The sequence below is a fragment of the Pan troglodytes genome, chromosome 15 (assembly GCF_028858775.2).
Source record: "Pan troglodytes isolate AG18354 chromosome 15, NHGRI_mPanTro3-v2.0_pri, whole genome shotgun sequence".
Lineage (NCBI taxonomy): Eukaryota > Metazoa > Chordata > Mammalia > Primates > Hominidae > Pan > Pan troglodytes.
This window is the reverse complement of record NC_072413.2, coordinates 100988474-101000595: the sequence shown is the minus strand read 5'-3', so window position 1 is coordinate 101000595 and position 12122 is coordinate 100988474. Positions and strand designations below refer to the sequence as shown.

The following is a 12122-nucleotide window of genomic DNA, read 5'->3' as shown; positions in this document are numbered from 1 at the left end:
TAACCAGAGCATGGGTTACCCTCCTCACCTCCACACCACCCTGTCACGGTATAACCAGAGCATGGGTTACCCTCCTCACCTCCACACCACCCCGTCACGGTATAACCAGAGCATGGGTTACCCTCCTCACCTCCACACCACCCCGTCACGGTATAACCAGAGCATGGGTTACCCTCCTCACCTCCACACCACCCCGTCACGGTATAACCAGAGCATGGGTTACCCTCCTCACCTCCACACCACCCCGTCACGGTATAACCAGAGCATGGGTTACCCTCCTCACCTCCACTGCACCCCGTCACGGTATAACCAGAGCATGGGTTACCCTCCTCACCTCCACACCACCCTGTCACGGTATAACCAGAGCATGGGTTACCCTCCTCACCTCCACACCACCCTGTCACGGTATAACCAGAGCATGGGTTACCCTCCTCACCTCCACACCACCCTGTCACGGTATAACCAGAGCATGGGTTACCCTCCTCACCTCCACACCACCCCGTCACGGTATAACCAAAGCATGGGTTACCCTCCTCACCTCCACACCACCCCGTCACGGTATAACCAGAGCATGGGTTACCCTCCTCACCTCCACACCACCCCGTCACGGTATAACCAGAGCATGGGTTACCCTCCTCACCTCCACTGCACCCCGTCACGGTATAACCAGAGCATGGGTTACCCTCCTCACCTCCACACCACCCTGTCACGGTATAACCAGAGCATGGGTTACCCTCCTCACCTCCACACCACCCTGTCACGGTATAACCAGAGCATGGGTTACCCTCCTCACCTCCACACCACCCTGTCACGGTATAACCAGAGCATGGGTTACCCTCCTCACCTCCACACCACCCTGTCACGGTATAACCAGAGCATGGGTTACCCTCCTCACCTCCACACCACCCTGTCACGGTATAACCAGAGCATGGGTTACCCTCCTCACCTCCACACCACCCTGTCACGGTATAACCAGAGCATGGGTTACCCTCCTCACCTCCACACCACCCTGTCATGGTATAACCAGAGCATGGGTTACCCTCCTCACCTCCACACCACCCCGTCACGGTTTAACCAGAGCATGGGTTACCCTCCTCACCTCCACTGCACCCCGTCACGGTATAACCAGAACATGGGTTACCCTCCTGACCTCCACTCCACCCTGTCACAGTAGTTGTTCATCGTGGAGTCACCGCCCAGCACCCCAGTGGTCCCGCTGTCTGTAGGAGCTCCTGTGGGCTGGCCACGCACTCGTGCAGGGAAGTGATAGAGGTGGAGTTCTCTGCTGATCATTCAGCCTGAGCAGTTCTCACACCACTGGCTCTGGGGTGCTGCTTGGACCCTGTGTCTCTCTTCCCAGAGGGGACCCTCGGGAGAGCCTGGCCTTCCCCAGACAGGCCTGTGGTTGTTGTCTCCAGTTCCTGCCTGAGCCTCAGTCTTAGAGACTCAGCCCATCAGGATGGCCCTATACTCTCCATTGTTCTCTCTGCTTGGATGATTTCTCAGCTTCACCAGGCTCCTCCTGCTTGCTCTGAGGTGGCCCGTGCCCTCGCAGCTTTCTGCAGAGGTGTCACTGTACTCTGGCACCTGCCTGCTGATGTAGATAGCAGGGGAGCTGTTTTCTCCCTTGCGGGGGTAGGAGCGGTCTTAGCCTCCTGGTGCCCTGTCCAGGGAATGCCTGAGCACCCGGCTAATGCCTGGACCAACTTCTGCATGTTCCCATGAGGAAGACCACAGGGTCGGCTGCAGGTGAGCAGCCTTAGTACCCCCAGAAGCTTATTAGAAACGCAGCCTCTTGTGCCCCACCGGAGTCTCTATTCTAAAAACAGACCCTACACAAGAGTCCCTGCGTGCTGCACATGAAAATCAGAAAGGCTGGCCCGTGCACATGTGGCCCCCGCATCACACTGGGAGCAGTGACAGAGAGTGGGAAATGCCAACCCTGGGGGATTGGAGAGGCACTGTTTGGGGCTGTGGCTGGTATTTGGGTATTGACAGACCATGTGTATAAGAGTTTCATGCATTCTGGGAGCCGCATAATGTTTAGTGCTTCAAAAGAATATTTATTTGCATTGAATTTTGCATTATTGAGGTTTTTAAATTCCGTTTTGTTTCGTTAGAGACAGGGTTGGGGACCATGTTGCCCGTGTTGGCCTTGAGCTCCTGGGCTCAAGCGGTTCTCCTGCCTCAGCCTCCCAAGTAGCTGAGGCTACAGGCTCAAGGCACTATACTCAGCTTGAATTACTGGGTTTAAAAAACACGATCATTCATCAGTTTTATTCTATGATTATTTCATTTTCTGCCTCCGCTATATTTTAGAGAAAGTAGTTGGAAATATGTGATTGGAGATGCCCTAGGGTTTCCTTCAGCACCTCCTTCTCCCCTAAGGTGCAGTCCTCCGTGGCCGTGGGCACACCTGACTACATCTCGCCGGAGATCCTGCAGGCGATGGAGGACGGCATGGGCAAATACGGGCCTGAGTGTGACTGGTGGTCTCTGGGTGTCTGCATGTATGAGATGCTCTATGGAGAAACGCCGTTTTATGCGGAGTCACTCGTGGAGACCTATGGGAAGATCATGAACCATGAAGTAAGACGTTGCATTTTTTTTTTGGTACCTGGCTCAGGCCTAAAGTACAGAGAGCACAACTAGTGCAGGAAGATCCGTTAGGAAGCAACGCAAGTAGTTGAGGAAGAGGTGACGGGGTTTGGACCAAACTGGGGACAGGCAGATTGGAGTAGACATTGGAGAGGGCATCCAGAGGCGGGGTCGGCACCAGGAGATGTGGGCGCCAGAGGAAGGGGAAGGAGGTTCTGAGGGTGACCCCCACCCCCACTCTCAGGGGAAGGACGCTGGCCTGCTCCAAGCTGGCTTCCTGGAGGGAAGGCAGGTTTCTGTAGACAGACGCGTCGTCTGCACAGGCGCATGGAGTGAGGCGCCCGGGGGTGGCCAGTGGGGAGGTCCAGGTGGGCCCTTTGACCTGTGGCTCTAGATTCACTGGTTAGGTGCCAACTTTGATTCTCAAGTCTGTTCCCCAGAAATCAGTCCCTGTAAATGATCACGTGTCTCCAGATGGTGGAGCCCTTCATCCTTCCCATCCTGTTTCCTCTTTTCCTCCTTCCCTTTCCAAACTGTTCACTTTCTCACTTCCATGTCACCTCTCTCCACCTCCTTTGTTTTCGTTTTTATCATTTTCTCTTCTGTCTGATATTTTTTATTTCTTTTTAAAAATTGTCCTTAGTCATGTGTCTTTCTTTTTTGAGATGGAGTCTCACTCTGTCGCCCAGGCTGGAGTACAGTGGCGCAGTCTCGGCTCACTGCAACCTCTGCTTCCCGAGTTCAAGCGATTCTCCTGCCTGTCTTTTTATCTTTTTTTTTGAGACGGAGTTTCGCTCTTGTCGCCCAGGCTGGAGTGCAATGGTGCAATCTCAGCTATGCCTCCCAGGTTCAAGCGATTCTCCTGCCTCAGTTTCCTGAGTAGCTGGGATTATAGGTGCCTGCCACCACACCTGGCTAATTTTTTTGTATTAGTAGTAGAGACAGGGTTTCACCATGTTAGCAAAGCTGGTCTCAAACTCCTGACTTCAGGCAATCCACCCACCTTGGCCTCCCAAAGTGCTGGGATTACAGGCGTGAGCCATCGCGCCCGGTCAGTCATGTGTCTTCCTAATGCCAATTTCACCCTCTCTACCAGCGTGCTCATAGCATTTCCCTCCCCGCTGTCCCCTGTGCACATGCGCAGATCCCAGAATGATCCTGATTGAGTGCTGGCCTGTCCTCCAGCCAGGGCCTCCCACAGTTCGCTCTCACAGGGAGCAGATTAACACTGAAACGGGAACTGGTTTTCCATTTAACTCCAAAGCAAAGCAAAAGTTACAGTTTTAAAAAACGTTTTTCCCAAAGTAGAAGCATATTTTTATTTGTAAATTAATATATACCCCCTATAAAAACTTCAGACAATGCAAAAATGCATATTGTAGATAATGAAAATTGTCTCATCCACTTCTTAGTGACAAATTCTGTTAAAGTAACAACTGGGACTTCGTTATTACTAAGAGCCTGCCAGCAGTCACTGAGTGCCGACCACCTGTGGGCTCTTGGGGTCAGGCACTCCGTGAAGCAGGTGACATTGTTCTTCCTTTCTGTAGATGACAGAGGTGGTGGCTCAGCTCTCTGCCCACTCTACCATGAGGGTGTGTGGCCTCGGCAGACCTCAGCTCGTGTGTGTGCGTGCGCATGTGTGTGTTTAGATACGTGGCATCATGTTACATATCAACAGTTTACCTCAGCTCGTGTGTGTGCGTGCGCATGTGTGTTTAGATACGTGGCATCATGTTACATATCAACAGTTTACCTCAGCTCGTGTGTGTGCGTGCGCATGTGTGTGTTTAGATACGTGGCATCATGTTACATATCAACAGTTTACCTCAGATCGTGTGTGTGCATGCACATGTGTGTTTAGATACGTGGCATCATGTTACATATCAACAGTTTACCTCAGCTCGTGTGTGTGCGTGCACATGTGTGTGTTTAGATACGTGGCATCATGTTACATATCAACAGTTTACCTCAGCTCGTGTGTGTGCGTGCGCATGTGTGTGTTTAGATACGTGGCATCATGTTACATATCAACAGTTTGTTGTCATTGTATCTGTGGTGTCTTTCTATAGCCAGACCTCAGCTCGTGTGTGTGCGTGCACATGTGTGTGTTTAGATACGTGGCATCATGTTACATATCAACAGTTTGTTGTCATTGTATCTGTGGTGTCTTTCTATAGCCAGACCTCAGCTCGTGTGTGTGCGTGCGCATGTGTGTGTTTAGATACGTGGCATCATGTTACATATCAACAGTTTACCTCAGCTCGTGTGTGTGCGTGCGCATGTGTGTGTTTAGATACGTGGCATCATGTTACATATCAACAGTTTGTTGTCATTGTATCTGTGGTGTCTTTCTATAGCCAGACCTCAGCTCGTGTGTGTGCGTGCGCATGTGTGTGTTTAGATACGTGGCATCATGTTACATATCAACAGTTTACCTCAGCTCGTGTGTGTGCGTGCGCATGTGTGTGTTTAGATACGTGGCATCATGTTACATATCAACAGTTTGTTGTCATTGTATCTGTGGTGTCTTTCTATAGCCAGACCTCAGCTCGTGTGTGTGCGTGCGCATGTGTGTGTTTAGATACGTGGCATCATGTTACATATCAACAGTTTACCTCAGCTCGTGTGTGTGCGTGCGCATGTGTGTGTTTAGATACGTGGCATCATGTTACATATCAACAGTTTGTTGTCATTGTATCTGTGGTGTCTTTCTATAGCCAGACCTCAGCTCGTGTGTGTGCGTGCGCATGTGTGTGTTTAGATACGTGGCATCATGTTACATATCAACAGTTTACCTCAGCTCGTGTGTGTGCGTGCGCATGTGTGTGTTTAGATACGTGGCATCATGTTACATATCAACAGTTTACCTCAGCTCGTGTGTGTGCGTGCGCATGTGTGTGTTTAGATACGTGGCATCATGTTACATATCAACAGTTTACCTCAGCTCGTGTGTGTGCGTGCGCATGTGTGTGTTTAGATACGTGGCATCATGTTACATATCAACAGTTTGTTGTCATTGTATCTGTGGTGTCTTTCTATAGCCAGACCTCAGCTCGTGTGTGTGCGTGCGCATGTGTGTGTTTAGATACGTGGCATCATGTTACATATCAACAGTTTGTTGTCATTGTATCTGTGGTGTCTTTCTATAGCAGCACACAGACATGTTTCTTTTTCTTTGTGCCCCATCTTTTTTGTTTTGAGCTGGAATCTCGCTCTTGTCACCCAGGCTGGAGTGCAGTGGCGCGATCTTGGCTCACTGCAACTTGCACCTCCCGAGTTTAAGCGATTCTAGTGCCTCAGCCTCCCAGGTAGCTGGGATTACAGGCCGCCACCACGCCCGGTAATTTTTGTATTTTTAGTAGAGACAGGGTTTCACCTTGTTGGTCAGGCTGGTCTGGAACTCCTGACCTCAGGTGATCTGCCCACCTCGGCCTCCCAAAGTGCTGGGATTACAGGCGTGAGTCACTGTGCCCAGCCGGTATCTTTTTTAACGAGTCTCTTTTTTGATGGGCATGTAGGTAATTTGCAGTTTTCTTGGTCAAAATACAGTGCAGTCCTGAGCATGTTGTGTTTCCTCTTAGTAACTGCTTTTTTAGTGTGAGTTTCCAGAAGCGGAGCTGCCGTGACGCGTGCACTGTGCATTCTGACGGGGCTGCGCCTGTCCCTCTTCCCGCGCACGGCATGTTTCCCACATTCCTTGCCACCTCCATAGGTAAAATGTGTCATTTACATGCAGTGTAGTCACAAGTCTACAATGAGTAAAACCAGAAGGACCACTGGTTTTCTTGTTTGCCTTTTGGGAATGGAAATTTATTAGCTTTGGATTGCATTTAGTTCCCATGAAGTGACCTGCTTTGAAGCTACCATTTCTACTTTGTTTCCTATCATATCTTTACACCTTAAACTCTCTGAATGCGTCCACCTGTCCACCGGTGTTTTTGCCACCCCTTGCAGGAGCGATTCCAGTTCCCATCCCATGTCACGGATGTATCTGAAGAAGCGAAGGACCTCATCCAGAGACTGATCTGCAGTAGAGAGCGCCGGCTGGGGCAGAATGGAATAGAGGATTTCAAAAAGCATGCGTTTTTTGAAGGTCTAAATTGGGAAAATATACGAAACCTAGAAGCACCTTATATTCCTGATGTGAGCAGTCCCTCTGACACATCCAACTTCGACGTGGATGACGACGTGCTGAGAAACACGGTGAGTGTGAAAGCACCGTTCTCAGGGTTGCTGGCTGTGGGTCTGACATGCAGTGCTGTGTTGAGGGCGTTGCTTATCAAGTCAGTACACCATAAAGCTGTGAAATTTGGCACTTAAGACAGTGTGCTTTTTATTCCAGCCTTCAGCTGGGTCCTCAATATTCCTTTAAAAAATGATGGATGACTCAATTTGAGTAAAATTCAGTTAAACAGCTCATTTGTTTTGGAACTCAACAGAAATACTTTTGCTTTTATTTTCACAGTACTTGATACTTTTTTTTTTTTTTGAGACAGTCTTGCTCTGTCGCCAGGCTGGAGTGCAGTGGTGCAATCTCAGCTCACTGCAACCTCTGACTCCCTGTTTCAAGCCATTCTCCTGCCTCAGCCTCCCGAGTAGCTGAGATTACAGGCATGCACCACCATGCCCAGCTAATTTTTGTATTTATAGTAGAGACGGGGTTTCACCATGTTGGCCAGGATAGTCTCGATCTCCTGACCACATGATCCGCCCACCTCTGCCTCCCAAAGTACTGGGATTATAGGCGTGAGCCATCGCGCCCAGCCTACTTGATACTTTTCAAAGCAGTGTCACATACGTCATTGTATTAGAGCTTCACTGTGACCCTGTCACCACATTTTAGGTTTTTTAGGTTGAAAGACACCAAGACATGGGCTTAGCCTACAGTCCCATAGGCAGTGTGGCGGCCTCTCAGTTACTGGTCTTTTCCCTACATGTGAGAGCACGTTAAATCTTTCTAACATTACAGCGCTTTGTGTCTGCATTGGTGTTTCTTTATACAGCAAGAGTTCAGAACAAAGATGATAATAGCAGATTTTGAGTCTCCGCACTGATGTTTAAGATCAGGATTTTCCGAGTTGGGTTCCGGCTGTGGGACTTGTTTGGTGTTCCAGTCGGCTCTGACAGGGCCTCTTTGACGCACTAGCCAGTACCTTTGGTCCTGGAGAATTTTGCTCATATCTCGTAAAATTCTTTTGTTCTCATCAAACCCATACATGTGTGACTTCGTTTGGGGATAGACAAGCTGAGGTTTAACCAAATAAAAGGAAAATCTTCTTTGTTGCTTATTAATTTAGAGAGTTTCTTACACCGAAGCATCATCATTCACTGTATGTTTCATCCCCAGGACCTCTGGAAATGAATGACCATGAACCTGGGGAAACTCCTAGTAGTTTAGTGGGAGGAGCAGAGGTTCTTAGAAACTATGAAGTACCCCTTGTAGGGTCATGGAAAAGGTAAATCTGGGCCGGGTGCGGCGAGTCACCCCTGTAGTCCCAGAACTTTGGGAGGCTGAGGTGGGCGGATCACCTGAGGTCAGGATTTCGAGACCAGCCTAGCCAACATGGTGAAACCCCGTCTCTACTAAAAATACAAAAATTAGCCGGGCATGATAGCGGGTGCCTGTAATCCAGCTACTTGGGAGGCTGAGGCAGGAGAATCACTTGAACCCAAGAGGTGGAAGTTGCAGTGCCCGAGAATACGCCACTGCACTCCGGCCTGGGTGACAGAGCGAGAGTCCATCTCAAAAAAAAAAAACAAGAAAAGTTAAATCTATTTGCACCGAATACTTGCTTTGATGGCTTCACATTCAAAATAAAGGCTGAACTTCAGACCACATGGAGAAAATGCTGAGAAAAGTATTGTCATTGTTGAAAGGATTGTTGTCCTAGACTCTGACTCCAGACTCCAACTCCTTCCACACTGAAATTTCCCAGATAAAGAACTTTGCTTATATTTTTTATTTTTTGAGACTGATCTCCTTCTGTCACCCAGGCTGGAATACAGTGATACAACCTCAGGTCACTGCAACCTCAGCCTCCCATATTCAATCAAGTCTCGTGCCTCGGCCTCTTGAGTAGCTGGGATTACAGGCACGTGCTGCCACATCCAGCTAATTTTTGTATTTTTAGTAGAGACGGGGTTTCACCATGTTGGCCTAGGCTGATCTTGAACTCCTGGTCTCAAGCAATCCACCCACCTCAGCCTCCCAAATTGCTGGGACTACAGGCGTGAGCCACTGTGCCTGGCCCCTGGTTATAGTTTTTAATAAAGAAAGATCCTCAGAATGAAAAATAGAGTTATAATAAACTTATCTAAAATAATCTACCTTTGGGTTCCTTTTTGCCTTGGGGCCTCTTGTCTTAGGTCAAGAACCTGAGAGTCCCCAGGCTCTGTCCGGTGTCCTCAGAGGGACCATACCTGTTCACACTGTTGGACTCTGCACACAGTTGTGTTAAGCAGTGAATTCTGTGGCTTTAAGAAGTCTTTGAAAATCACTAACCTGGTAACGGCCTGTGCCACTGTCATCATCGAAATCAGTGTGTGTCTCCTGTGAGCTTTATTGTACATACAGCGTACAGGGCCAGGCTTGAGAAAGACAGATCTGCCATACTCGTCTCCCCTGCAGAGGACACCATGGAATCCGCATTCTCCAAGGCCACATGTTCTGCCCAGTGCCTCCTGTCACCATGACTGTAACCATCTTTCCTCTTTTTACCTGTTTGTTTGAATGTAGATTTCATTTGTGTTGTATATGTTCTTATGCAGGAAATATTACCTCCTGGTTCTCACACAGGCTTTTCTGGATTACATTTGCCATTCATTGGTTTTACATTCACAACGGAAAGGTATGTCTGGATTTATCATTCCCCAGGGAGACACTTCCCCTGTGGTAGATGAACAGTCAGACACCACAGTCTGTCCCCGGGGGCGGGCTAGTGGGTGGTATGTGCGCTGGGAGGCCATTACTTAAGGGAGATGGAGATGGGTTTTTGGTCTTAAAATATGCACACCTGATGACTACAGGTGATACCATAGCAAGGTTGCAGGCTTTTTCTCTACAGATATCCAGGTCGTAAAGAATTCAGGTTTCATGGCCTTTGTTGTATGTTCTTCTTTTTACAACCCTTTAAAAATGTTAAAACCATTCATGCTTGTGATGGTGCAGAAACAGGCCTCGGGCAGGATTTCTCCCAGAGGCCAGGGGGGCGAGATTTCTCCCAGATTTCTCCCAGAGGCCGTAGTTTGCCAACCCCTGACCAATAGGCCGCCAGCATTGGCAGGGTTAGCTCTGATCCAGTCGGTGGCCACAGCAAGCAGAGCAGTTGCCATGCGCACTCAGCTGAGAGCTGGCTTCCATCAGAGCACTCTGCTGGCTTTTGTAAGGATTGTGTGTTGTGGCCCCCTGTCCCAAATGGGCCTCTTTGCAAAGTTGTGTCGCCTGAGATGGTCCACCTCGATTTTAAAAGGAAACTGGGGCCAAGAGGAGAGGGGTTAGGAAGAAAGGGAGGTGAAATGAGACAATGGAAGCTCCCACTGTGCCACAGAATCTGATTCCTGGTGTCCTCTGGCAGCTGGAACCACAGTTGAAAATGTCTTGGGAGGGAGATATCCCCATGCTTCTTTTTTTTTTTTTTTTTTTTTTTGAGACGGAGTCTCGCTCTGTCGCCCAGGCTGGAGTGCAGAGGCACGATCTCAGCTTACTGCAACTTCTGCCTCCCGGGTTCAAGCGATTCCCCTGCCGCAGCCTCCTGAGTAGCCGGGACTACAGGCGCCCGCCACCATACCCGACTAATTTTTTTTATTTTAGTAGAGACAGGGTTTCACCATATTGGCCAGATGGTCTCGATCTCCTGACCTCGTGATCTCCCCGCCTCGGCCTCCCAAAGTGTCAGGATTACAGGCGTGAGCCACCGCGCCCGGCTGATATCCCCATACTTCTGCTCGAGCTTGGAAGAAATCTCTTTTGGTGTGAGGCCAGGGTTAAACAGCCCATAAGCCAAAGTGGCAGCTGCTGTCTTCCAGCCCACAGGAGGCTTTCTGGGTGGGCATATTGATTTACCAGCCCCCAGTGCAGAGGTTCTTGACCTTTCTAATACATCCCAGCTCACCAAATGCTTGTCACACTTGCAGGTCCCAAGCCCATGGCTGTAGTTTGGCCAGATAGGCCTAGAGCTCTCCTCTTGACAGATCCCGCAGGGCTGGAGCAGCCCAGCACCCTCAGACCACCTGTGGAGAAACACTGACCAGGTCTTCTCTAAAGGGGGCTGGGTGCCTTTATGGAACTCAGCATAGGAGCTCAAAATTTCCCTGACTTCATTGTCACATAAAGAGCTAAGCAGAACTAAGTAACTCCTAAAGCAGCCCAAGAATTAAGCTATTAAATGAGAGCCATCCTGGGCTTCAGCCTGTGCCTCGGCTGTGTGCGTCATCGAGTGGTCTGGTCCTTGGTAGGGGGCTTAGTGTGCTGGTCAGTGCTAGAATTGGTGGCTTAGCCTGCAGGGGAAGAAGGGTTGAAAGAGCTGTCCTGGATTGCTTGGCCAGTTGGTGGCCAAACCAGGAAGCTTTCAGTGGTCCATGCGTACCGCTGACCTGCAGACGAGCTGGGGCTGCCCCCTAAGCCTTGCTTTACGCAAAATCCATGCCTTCTGGTTTTGCATTTATAGTTAAGTGTGGGGGATGATTTAGAAATGCCATTTCCCCTCCTTTGCAGAGGCGCTTTCTTTGACCAGCGGTGGGGAGGGCCCTTGTCAGTGTCTCCTTGACCATCCGGTCACTTGTCTAACTTTGGTTCCATAAACAATAAAGTCTTATCTCAGGTGTTTTTGTTTGCCGATTTAAAAAGACTATCTTTCACCTCAGGAAGATTGAAAATGCTAATGAAATCGCTAAATTTTCAGTAGATCAAAAAAACCTGTTGCTTGGTTTCCCAGCTGTTTTTCTGATCGAGGCTCTCTGAAGAGCATAATGCAGTCCAACACATTAACCAAAGATGAGGATGTGCAGCGGGACCTGGAGCACAGCCTGCAGATGGAAGCTTACGAGAGGAGGATTCGGAGGCTGGAACAGGAGAAGCTGGAGCTGAGCAGGAAGCTGCAAGGTGAGGGCAGCGCCGGCTCCGGGGCCAGGCGGGGGCGCTGCGGCCAGGCTGCACCTCACGCTGTCTCTCCGTCCCTCAGAGTCCACCCAGACCGTGCAGTCCCTCCACGGCTCATCTCGGGCCCTCAGCAATTCAAACCGAGATAAAGAAATCAAAAAGCTAAATGAAGAAATCGAACGCTTGAAGAATAAAATAGCAGGTATGTGTTTAAAAGTGTGACTTCTTAGTCTCTATTTTTGGTCATTACTGTCTTAAAAGGGAATTTCAGAGTCCTTTTCATAAAGTGGGAAAGCAGAAAAAAAGCTTAGGCTTTAGCAAGCTTATTTAGAGTTCTCAAATTTTGGTCAGTTCTTTTTTTTTAGACGGAGTTTCACTTTTGTCACCCAGGCTGGAGTGCAGTGGTGCGATCTCAGCTCACTGA

General features: G+C 49.3%; 2 protein-coding genes across 21 annotated transcripts in view; both read left to right on the top strand.

Moving 5' to 3' along the window:
• CDC42BPB (CDC42 binding protein kinase beta) overlaps positions 1–12122 on the top strand; it is a 127619-nt gene that overhangs the window by 72207 nt on the left and 43290 nt on the right. For all 14 annotated transcript variants that reach the window (XR_010151285.1, XR_010151283.1, XR_010151282.1 and 11 more), the window contains exons 7-11: positions 2389–2589; positions 6556–6804; positions 9370–9449; positions 11535–11701; positions 11781–11900. Coding sequence is in view for 6 of the 14 variants with exons in the window: in XM_024348940.3 (XP_024204708.1) it covers positions 2389–2589; positions 6556–6804; positions 9370–9449; positions 11535–11701; positions 11781–11900 (817 nt within the window). In the remaining 8 variants the exon portion in view is untranslated. The remainder of the gene's footprint in view (positions 1–2388; positions 2590–6555; positions 6805–9369; positions 9450–11534; positions 11702–11780; positions 11901–12122) is intronic.
• Positions 4316–5981, top strand: LOC112205399 (uncharacterized). 7 transcript variants are annotated; one of them, XM_063793908.1, is made up of 2 exons: positions 4316–4638; positions 4783–5981. In XM_063793908.1, the coding sequence occupies exons 1-2, from the start codon at positions 4405–4407 to the stop codon at positions 5881–5883; spliced, it is 1335 nt and encodes a 444-aa protein (XP_063649978.1). In that variant the 5' UTR covers positions 4316–4404; the 3' UTR covers positions 5884–5981. The 7 variants fall into 7 exon arrangements, with proteins under 7 accessions (XP_063649978.1, XP_054521787.2, XP_054521790.2 ...); XM_054665812.2 differs by having other exon boundaries at positions 4675–5981; XM_054665815.2 differs by having other exon boundaries at positions 4316–4746.

What these genes read in the sequence shown, in the direction of transcription:
- LOC112205399 (XM_054665812.2), top strand. Translation starts at nt 4,405, where the DNA reads ATGTTACATATCAACAGTTTACCTCAGATCGTGTGTGTGCATGCACAT. An exon ending in ATGTTACATATCAACAGTTT is followed by an intron (nt 4,639 to 4,674) that starts GTTGTCATTGTA and finishes TTCTATAGCCAG; the next exon opens with ACCTCAGCTCGTGTGTGTGC.